The sequence below is a fragment of the Apium graveolens genome, unplaced genomic scaffold (assembly GCF_009905375.1).
Source record: "Apium graveolens cultivar Ventura unplaced genomic scaffold, ASM990537v1 ctg8672, whole genome shotgun sequence".
Lineage (NCBI taxonomy): Eukaryota > Viridiplantae > Streptophyta > Magnoliopsida > Apiales > Apiaceae > Apium > Apium graveolens.
The window spans coordinates 39,830-50,898 of NW_027421381.1; the positions used below are offsets into that span (position 1 = coordinate 39,830).

The 11,069-nt window shown below is 33.3% G+C and overlaps 1 protein-coding gene and 1 pseudogene across 1 annotated transcript; one reads left to right on the forward strand and one right to left on the reverse strand.

Annotated features, from left to right (window-relative positions):
* The first annotated feature begins 649 nt into the window (after positions 1-649).
* On the forward strand, positions 650-3,196 carry LOC141705234 (triacylglycerol lipase OBL1-like; annotated as a pseudogene).
* A 68-nt stretch (positions 3,197-3,264) lies between these two features.
* On the reverse strand, positions 3,265-5,083 carry LOC141705233 (cytochrome P450 CYP736A12-like). The gene has a single exon (XM_074508277.1). It carries the CDS (start codon positions 4,985-4,987, stop codon positions 3,488-3,490), a length of 1,500 nt encoding a protein of 499 aa, XP_074364378.1. The 5' UTR covers positions 4,988-5,083; the 3' UTR covers positions 3,265-3,487.
* Between the last annotated feature and the right edge of the window lie 5,986 nt (positions 5,084-11,069).

An 11,069-nucleotide genomic window follows, 5' to 3' on the forward strand; every position in this document is an offset into this window, starting at 1 on the left:
CTTCGTTAACCAAAAATATTTTGGTTTATGGTAGTTAATTTAACGCGTGAGTTTTTAATAAATTAACATAGAAGTAAAAGAAAAGGTCCTGGTAATAAAAATACCTCCGACACTCTCTAGTAGATTAGATAGAAGAATAATTTAAGAGTATATCCAATCATCTCCTAACTTAAAATAGATAAAAGATATCATTTATGTATTGCAGAGAATATGCAATAAAATTCTACACTCTCATTTCTGTTGTCTAAATAATACAGTATATATGCAAGTTGACATGCACGAGGAACACAGTTTGTAAAAGAATATAAATTATATAATACAATGAAGGCACAAGAGACTTCTTTGTTGGAATAAAGGAACCTCCGGTTGCTTTAGCTATCACTGGAGAATATCTTTAGTAAGACTAATATATATATATCATCAGCTTCCTGCAATTACATTAACAAAATTATTAAGAAGATTGCTATATGTATACAGTAAGAATAACTCAAATTAAAAGTTAATATTCACTTTCCAGGATCAACTCAATATTATTTCCATATCTAGTGCACTATGCATGGTTGTACAGTGCTAAATGGTACACCAGAACTGATAAAACAAATCTCAGTAATTCTTCTAAATTATCAGAACCTTAAACAATCTGGCCAGATTAGCATTGTAAATACTTTTCTTGTCTCCATTGTTTTTGCTTGACAGAAAAGATTCCCATGCGCTTAAAAATGTAGTTTGCCGATTTGAATAAACAATCCAAATCTCAAAATATATTCCTACATTTATATGGTTTATAAATACACAAGATAGCACTGCATTTTGTCATTCATCGCTTTATTGCCTTACTATTAATACTATTCTTTTTCTATATAAAAGATGGAGCCAAAGAGTGAAACTAAAGTAAAATTTCTCAAAGTGAACGCAGAAGCAGCAAGATTTCGTGATCTCTTGGGAATTTATTTTTCCACCAAAATTAAAGGTAGCAAAGAATATATAGAACTACACCCCGATGTCAATGAGAAGATCCTAGAGCGTACATCGATCCTTTTTGCTTCGGTGCTGGTGCAGAAGTTATTAAAACTCCATGCAAAACTCTTAGCCCTTGGATACAAATTTGAAGAGTTGGTCAACATTCTGTTCAATGAAAACATATTTACCCAGATATTGATAAATAAATTACAAGGTTAGTCCTGTCTCTACATATGTCTCTCTTGTTTGTGCCATGTATCAGATTATCTATGTGTGTGTTTGTGTGTGTGTGTCTGCTGTTCCTTCTTTTTTCTTTTCTTTTTCTTTTTTTAATTTCAAATATTTCTCTAACAGATGCCTGAATCCTTTTAATATATGTTTAGGAAAATTGCCAATGCTTGATAAAGAATCAGAAACCTATGTGTCTGCTATTGGATGTCTTGATAAACGAGTTGATTTAGACATCAAACCTGTTGATATCAGATATTTTCCGGTGCTGTCAGCAATGGCCTCTAAGGTAGTTTACGAGAACAAAAAATTTGTCGAGGCAGCTATAAAAGGTCAATGGAAGGTAGATATACCTATAATAAACTTGATTCTAATTATTTCACTTGTCCGTGATAAGTATAAAATTAAAAGGAATAAATAATTACATTGTAATTAAACTTTTCTGGTTTATGTAGATGGAGCTAATAGGCTCGTATGATTTTTATAATGGTAAGATCCAACTATATGAAATTACTTTATCAGCTGAATAAGAAGGTATAATAGAATAAATCTTTGTTTTTTGATATTTGCAGAAGATCATAAGAAAAACACTACCCAAGCCATGGTATTTCATGACAAGCATGCCAACCAGGACATGATAATAGTGGCTTTTAGAGGCACTGAACCCTTTGATGCAGATGCATGGTGTACAGACTTTGATATCTCCTGGATTAGTTTCCCAGATATGGGAAAAGTTCACAGTGGATTCATGAAAGCTATGGGCTTGCAGAAGAACGAAACCTGGCCAAAACATAATCGACAATGATGACAATCCACAGTGTCACGAGTCCATAAAAGAAAAGTTATCAAGTTTATGCTTTGGTAAGGACAAGTACTTTCCAGAAAATAGTAATGACAAGGAAGACCAAAAATTGTATGCATACTATACCATAAGGAAAGTGCTAAGAACTGTGCTAACCAAGAATAGCAAAACCAAATTTATAGTAACAGGTCACAGTCTTGGTGGTGCATTGGCAATTCTTTTTCCAGCTAGCAGTGTTGGCATTACACAATGAAAATTCTATATTGGAGAAGTTAAAAGCTGTATACACTTTTGGACAACCCCGGGTTGGTAATGCAAGTTTTGGGCGGTACATGAAGAAGAAATTTAAGGAGTTCAATATCACGTACAACCGATATGTTTATAATAATGATGTAGTGCCCAGGGTGCCTTTTGATAACTCTGTTTTGATGTTCAGGCACTTTGGTAATTGCTTCCTTTACGACAGCCATTATGTTTACAAGGTGAGAACCAAAATTTTTAACATGCATGCTTATGGGCTTAAGGTACATGTCTGTCATATTACTCTGTCTGTCATATTACTCTGTCTGTCATCTGATTGCTATTACTTATCCTGATTTATTAGCAATCTTCATTTTGGGCTCTCTTAGTTCCTCCTTTTTTCGTGTATTTATAATTAATTTCAAGTTAAATTTTCTTCCAAAATTCATGTTCAAACTACCTCGAACTAATAACTATTTTAATTAATACACATGCAGGAAACTACAGGAGAATTGTATGAGCATTACTTCACGATATCGCCATTGGCACTCATGAAAAGGTCAATGGATGCTATTGGGAAGGTGTGGAGAAGTTTGATAAGCCCGAACAGAGAAAGTTTGCCTCTGCTGTATCTTAGGTACTGGGGAATGTGGCTCTGGTGGGCTGTTGATCATAATCCTCAAGATTACATTAATGCACTAAGATTGGGGCGCAAGCAGCTCGATAAGGCGGACTAATACAGACAACTACAACAATTCTATGTCATAATCACCACGTACATAAATGAATGGACTAAAATGGAGGATTGGAGAATGGATAACTTTGTAGTTTCAGATAAACAGTATGAGTCAATATTATATGCCGTATGAGTCAATGGAGGATTGGAGAATGGATAACTTCTTCTCTTCCAGTTCCGAACAAAAAATAAATTCATCTGCTTTTGATACACAAAGATTGAAGTCTTAATTATTCAATCAAACACTTGACAGACACCTCATCTCTCTAGGTAAAAAATTTCAATTAAAACCACAAAATAACTGTAATATAATCTTTCATATATTTGGTCATAACTGATTACCATAAAATTTACGTCATTGATGCGATTGTATAGGAATACATGTCAATCTCATGAACAAATTAAAGAATGTAAGAATATTACAATGAATCAAGAGACCCTTTTTATACCAGAATGAATGAACGAATAAATAAATAAATAAATAATGATAAGCCTTTAGTTAATTTCTGAGGTCACCATGCTTAAATACGAAGCTTAGGCACCAAGAGCAAGTGCTCGATTCGGGGAATTGTTAGCCCAAACTGCTCAGTCATATCCATGTCTTCAGCTGATTTCCCATGCGGCAACTCCCAGTCAAAACAATGTAACAACTGAGCCAACACTAGCTGAACACTCAGCAACCCTAGTTGCATACCAGGACACCCTCTTCTACCACTACCAAATGGTAAGAGCTCAAAATCACGTCCTCGGAGGTCTATTTTACTCTCAGAAAACCTCTCTGGAATAAATTCTAGAGCATTGTTACCCCACACCTTAGAATCTCGTCCTATAGCCCAAGCATTTACGATTATTCGTGACTTCTGAGGGATATGATATCCATTAACTACAATATCCTCCTTAGCTTCGTGGGGACCAAGTAACGGTACTATAGGGTGTAGTCTCATACCTTCTTTTATAACCATGTACAAATATTCTAGTTTGGGCAAATCCGTCTCCTCCACCAATCTATCAAGTCCAACAACGCAAGTAAGCTCCTCTTGACACTTTTTCATTGCCCTTGGATGTCTCATTAGCTCTGTCAGTATCCATTCGATTAATGTAAATGAGGTGTCAATTGCTGCTGTAATGATATCGATCATGATAGACTTGATACTGGATCTGTCAATCAGTTTGGCTAGCTCTTGATGGTTGACAGAAGAGTCATTTTTAGACAAAGATATCATTTCATCGACAATGTCACGATTATTCGTACGAGTGCCAGTATTCAAATTTTGCTCATGCTCCTCAATAATTAGCTCCAACATTGCATCAAGTTTCTTGCCTGTTTCCTTGTATTTTCGTGTCAATCCCTGAAGGTCAAGTGGCTTTAGGGAGGGCACAAAGTCAGCAAGATTAAACTGTCCAGCCAAAGTAAAGGCTTCCGTCATGATACCCTTGAGATCAAATCGATCATCTTTGCTTCGTCCTAAAAGGAACCTAAAAGTCATGTTTTCAATTAAACCCCCTACCTTATCACTAACATTCACCACCTCACCAGCGACCGCAGCTTTCTTGATCTCCTCCACGACTAAGCCAACCTCATCCCTTCTCATCCCTCGGAAAGAATTAACTTTTGCGGGAGCTAAAAGCTCTTGCACAACAAATTTTCTCACATGCCTCCAGTATGTACCATTGGTGAAGCTAATGCCATTGTTACCATATGACATATGTGCAACAGCCTCCATTTGTGGTCGTGCTGCAAAAGCACTGTCATGAGTTTTTAGGAAAAGTTGAGCAGCCTCAGGAGACGAGACAACTATAGACGGCACGGAACCCATGCGTAAAGACATTATAGGACCATACTTCTTGGACAACTCATGGAAGGTACGGTGGGGAAGGCTACCCAAATTTAAAAGGCTACCAACAATCGGTAATCCTCTCGGGCCCGGTGGCAGTAGCTTACGCTGCTTGGCGTCGAGTATCCACCAGAATGCAGCTCCAAGGAAGAGGAACAGAAATGAAAAGGCCAAGGAAAGGATCATCGTTGGTTGAAGAAATATAATGGTTTTTAAAGATTGGAGCTCTTGATTAGTAATTCAAGTGTAGTAGTAGTTGCTTGTTGTGTGCTGTTTAGTAATTATGTTAGGAGTTGGTTTTTATAGCTAGAGAAAATGAGCAGCCAAAAATGAATCACCCTAAACGACAAGCAGCTGCATTTCAGTTGATTTTGTAGCACATGCCAAAAAACATTTAAAATAAATATAATTCATTGTCTAGGAAAGCTTCTGCGGGTTTCATTTTTTCTTTAATATGTCATCTTAATCTTCTTGTTTTTCCTGTTAATATATGTTTCCAACAGCGACCTCAACCACACCCACATGTTCAGCATATATATTTAATTATTTCAGTCCTTGTTATCTATTTTTTAAATGTTTAAAGACTGCAAAGAGTTCATGAACCTGCGTCTATGCTTCTCAGTTCTCGTACCCCTTCCAGATTAGTTAGACTTCAAGGAGGCTGTTGAATTACAATATTAGTATAATAAAATCAGTCTAACCATTTAAGTGTCCGTTTGATAACTTGAATTTCATTTAAAATTCTAGATTTCATCAAATAACATGTTTGGATAAGCTAAAGAATTTGAATTTGGATTTCATTTGAAATCCAAGGCAATCAAATTTAAGTGTAAATATATGAATTTGAAATGACAATTCAAATAATGTCATTTGAAATCTTTCATTTAAAATGAAATGCTTGTTTCCAAACAAGGCGATACACAGACAAGCCATATATGCCTGGCCAGAAAAGGTGAAAAGTGATAGAAGAATTAATTGTGATTAAAGGCTTGTTGGAGTTTCTTAGTAATTTATGACGTACTTATGGCAATATTACCCGACCCGATGGATACCCGACCTATTTTTTGGATTTGAATCCGAATCGGAATCTTGATTTTAGACCCGAAAAAGTTTGGAACTGGATTTGAATCTTAGGTATACCGAACAGATACCCGTAATCCGTTCCAAACCCGATCCGAACCCGAAATCCGAAAAAAATCCGATAGCATATTCTTATCTTACATAATTTTATAACAATAATACATGATTTAAACGTATCAAATATTTTAATTTTAGGTTTATAATCGGGATGTTGGATAATTATGGATAATTAAATTTATTATATTTGACGTTAATACTGAATTATCTATCTATGTAGTGTACGACTTTTTTTTTGTTAAATAAACGCACAAGCATGAGTGAGTGAGTCGAACTTTTAACCTACATTTAGTAAAACAAGACCTCGACTACTGTACCAACTTTTTATTGACAATATATAAAATACTATTTTTGTATTTTTAACATTCAAAAAACATATTTGTATAATAATATAAATTTATTTATTTTTTATTTTTTTTAAATATCAGAATTAAACTGGAAACTGACCCGAACCCCGAAAAAACACGATGGATTGTATTTGTATCTTTATTTTTAATATCCGGATCCCAACCCGATCCCGATCCGAAACGAACATAACGAATCGGATTTGGATCTTACGAAACCCGATTTGATCCGACCCGTCGCCATCCTTCATTATTATTATGACTTTAAAGGTCACGTTATATGAAAATTATTAATTATAAGTTATTTAGGTTTGGATAATTTTATTTATAAATTATTATTTATTGATGTATTTGGTAAATTTTAACTTATAAATTAAAAACGATTTTTTAATATAATAATTGAATACATGAAAATATAATCAATAAAAATACATAATATAGTGAAATACAAAAATAACTAAATATTAAAATACAAATTAACAAAAAAGTCTAAAAAATTATTGTAATTATAAAATTAAATTAATTGACAACTAAAAATCAAAATCTAAAAATTATTAAATTATATTTGTGATTAAAATATAAATATTTTGAAATTAGCTTAAGAACTTTACTAAATAAAATGCATTCCAATTACTCGGCACATTTGTTAAAAATGAATAGACCTTAAATTGATAACAAATTTAACACACATAATAACTAAAAAGTAATCTTGGTCTTAAAATTGTTTTGCAAGAGTTTTTACACTGTGATGTGACATGTATTGTTAATCATACATATTAGGTATGCTTGTGATTTTAAAGAATAAATATGTAATCAATATTTTTTTTTTACATTTGTTACTTTGTATCATATTATTATGTAATATATTTTTAATTAACATATATGAAATATTTTTTTAAATACACACAATACGAATCAGGGTTAATCAAACTGTAATCATATATATATATATATATTATATTATTTGATTCAATCAATTTTATAATATTTATAGAAAAATAATTATATTACTCACGACAAATGTCATAGAATTATTTCACAATTTGGAAATTTGGAAATTCAATTACAAGAATTGAAATTCCACAATTCAAATTCTAGTATGTTACCCGCAAGGATCGGCTCACTTGATTAAAAAAGGGATAATTATCCTCTATTTGCCTTGTCCTCATTCTTCCTGATTTCTTGTGTAGACGTAGTATTATTAACCTGTCATATTCTAGTGTTGTTATCGTGTTGAGTTATCACGTAACTGTTCATACGGCTACGCAGTCTCACCAAAAATCTCCCCCTATTTGATTGTTAATCCTAACAAACAAATTAAATAGAGAGGATAACTCAACTAACAACTAGAAAAAGTAATGTACCAGGACTTGTAAATAATGCTACTTATTTTCTGGATCAAATACTGCATTTCCAGATTTCTTGAGTAACTGAAATGAAAGATGCTTGTTCCTTTAGCACTGAACTGATCTTCACGTAGTTTCATCTTCATTTCCTTGGTTCTTCAAATCTCTGCCAGATAATACTTCTCAATTTTGAAGTAATCATCAACAACTTCTTTTGTACAACCACATTTCCTGTTGAGAAGCGCATATCTCTCTTGCTTCTCCCCCTATGAGAATCAACTGCTTAAAGGAGATCACCTTCGTTTACCACCTCTCCCGTACAATAGGATCCGCGGTTAAAACTAATGGTACTCCCCTTTTAGAAAACAGCTTCTCCTCTTATGAAGAATAGTGATGAACCAAACCACTTCTTCGATTACTAGGAAATCACCTTGTGTTTTACCACCTCTCCCGTACAATAGGATCCATAGTTACAAACAACAATGGCATGATGTAGTGTACATGTGCTTTGCCTTTTTCCTCCTCCCTGCTATTTCTCCCCCTTAGTTGAGGAATCCTCCAAACTATTACATAAGCTTTAATCTCCCCCTTAGAGAAGGAATGTATGCTGTTGTCTGAAGGAGTTCTCATATGTTACTTGGTTGGAAAAGAAATAACAAGCCCGAGTCTGATCAACCATGTCCCTTGAAATTCTGCAAAATGGCTTCACTGTTGATCATCATGTTAACCAATAGTCCCAACTCCTTATACCTTCCAACTTTGAGATCACCAATTGTTACCAATTGTTATGTCCCAATTGGTTAGATCTCGAAGTATTCAAATCCAATCTGTAAATTTTAGGTTCCCAAGAGTTAAGTTCCAGTCATAAACATATTCGAGACCCGAAGTATCAAGAACCATGTTTAGGGATAGGGAATGTGATATGGTATTTCTCTTTCTTCCTCACTGTGAGTGTGTGATTCTGTTTCGTGTACCTCACAAGTATTTCACTATTCTCTTCACTCGTGTTTACACTCATTCTCACAAGTGTATCACTCCTCTTATAGCTCCAAAATCCAGCTGTAGCTGCAAGAAAAATCACCTTAGCCATCCTTAAGGAGGTCACAGGTGGTGCAATGGGAGTTTGCAAATCCCCATCCTTGTTAGACTTGTCAGATGAATCTGAGTCATAATCTACAAGTTGCTAGTTTCCCTTTTAGGGTTCCAGATTTGAACTCTAGGAAGGTAAACAATGATCCAAAGAATTTAGAATAAAGATAAAAGTTCCCTTCTAATGTCTGTGAAGACATTTCCTTGTGACTCATCAGGTAATATCTGTATCATTGTCAACAAGTTGCCGATCTGCACCTATGTCAGAACCACTATCCGCAGATACATCCAGGTTTATTAGTCCTGAGGAGGTAGACACTGACCATTGACATATTGCTATTGGATCAGTATCCTCTCCTAACACCTGTAAAGGCAATTGGTCCATTAAAGAACCTTGAACAATCAAATCTAACCGTAAAATGGTCGAAACTCTTGTTTCCGTCAACTCATCCTTTGTGTGTGTAACCTTTCCTTGTGCATCAATAATTTTTTATGTTTAAGGTGGTGACACTACATTGGGTACCTTGGCCGACAGGAGAATTTCAATAGACGCACCCTGTTGAGAGGATGAATCTAGTAACTATTTTGTGCCTTTTCAGCCAGTACATCTTTTTGAGAAGATGTATGGGAGCTAGCAGTTGTCTCAATTTTGATATATCTCAAATTCGTAGGAGATAGAGCTCCTGGGTTGACTTCAGAACCTTCCTTAAGTAGTGCACTAAGGCACTTTCTCCCTCACGCTCATTTATACTTCATTTTAGTGGTAAGAGAGTGTTGGTTGGTTCTGTTTCTGTGTTTTTCTTTACAGTCTGGGATAGAAGTTGTGGGTTTTCAATCTCATGACTATCAAATGAAAGAATGCCATTGGAGGCTGAACCTATATCACTGAACATATGGCAATATAGAGATAAAATGCACTTATGATTTATAATGAATGAAAATCATGCATTTAATCTTTTGAGAGAAATGATGTACAATAGTGATTTCACAAAGATTTTAATGAAATAAGCAATCACCATTGTAGAAAGAAGTTTAATTTTCTCCTAAAACTGTTTGAGTGCACAAGTCTGTTTTTATGCCTAAAAGATAAATGATTTTAAAAGACACAGACTGGCCTAGCAGTATTAAGAAGAAAAAGAAAGATTTTGTCTTTTAATATGAATGAGTTTTTGTAAAAGCATTGATCACTAGGGTAAAGTCTAAGCAATTCTCATTAATATCAAAAGCTCCATAATCTATCTTTATAAAATTATTACCAACAATATTGTTTATTGATAAATAATCTTAATAAGACTGATTATGCTACTAATTTCAAATTGTAGTGAATCTGTCAGATATAACAACTCATATAAATCCACTAGAACTTAAAATCTTACAATTATCTGTAATAAAATACTAACAATATATCATTGTCTGATACTTGTCAAGTACTTTGAATACCAATAATTATGTTGCATCATGTTTTAAATATTAAAATAAGATATCAATGAATTAAATACCAATTATCTATCAAAAAGATATCAACATTCAATTTCATATATCATATAATTGTTAACTCCTAACAACTGTAGTATCTCAAACAATACTGGTTCGATTAATAAAGCAACATTAACCAACCTTGACTTGTTTGCAATCTTAGAAAAATATTCTAAGTTCCATATACTTTGATCCATTGAGTATTACATCTATTATCAAAGTGTTTAGGAATTTACAAGTAAGTATAAAAATTATTCTAAGTGGACAACATATGGTTATTCATAATAAAGCATCAAACATTATAACCATATTTGTACTTTAAGAAAGATTTTTACACTTTTTATATTAGTATAAGTGACTGAGGATAAACATTGATTACTTAGATGAGTTCTAAGTAATGCAACAAATACTAATACTCTATAATTAGTTCATAGTTGAACTCTTAACTAAATATCATTAACTGATATAAGTCAAAAATTAGCATACAACTAATCATGCTACAGTCATATTCTGATTTCAGTGAATTCTTGAGATATAAGCATTGCTAAATTCACTAAAACAAGTATCTCATAATTAACTTATAACACATAAGTTACAATCAATATACTAGATATCAATTATTGACAGATTTAGTTATAATCAATCATGCTGCTCATTTATTTTAAGTTAGTTTGAATTATGGAGCAAATAAAATCATTGAATTGCTTCAAATTCCATAATCCAAACAACCCAAAATAAATATTAAATAAATAAATACTAAATATCTATGAGTTAGATACTAGCACTTAAATATTTATAATTATCCGTGAGTAAACACCAATAGGATATATAACTTATTTACATGGCAATCACTCTTTCGATAATTAGTAATTTTAG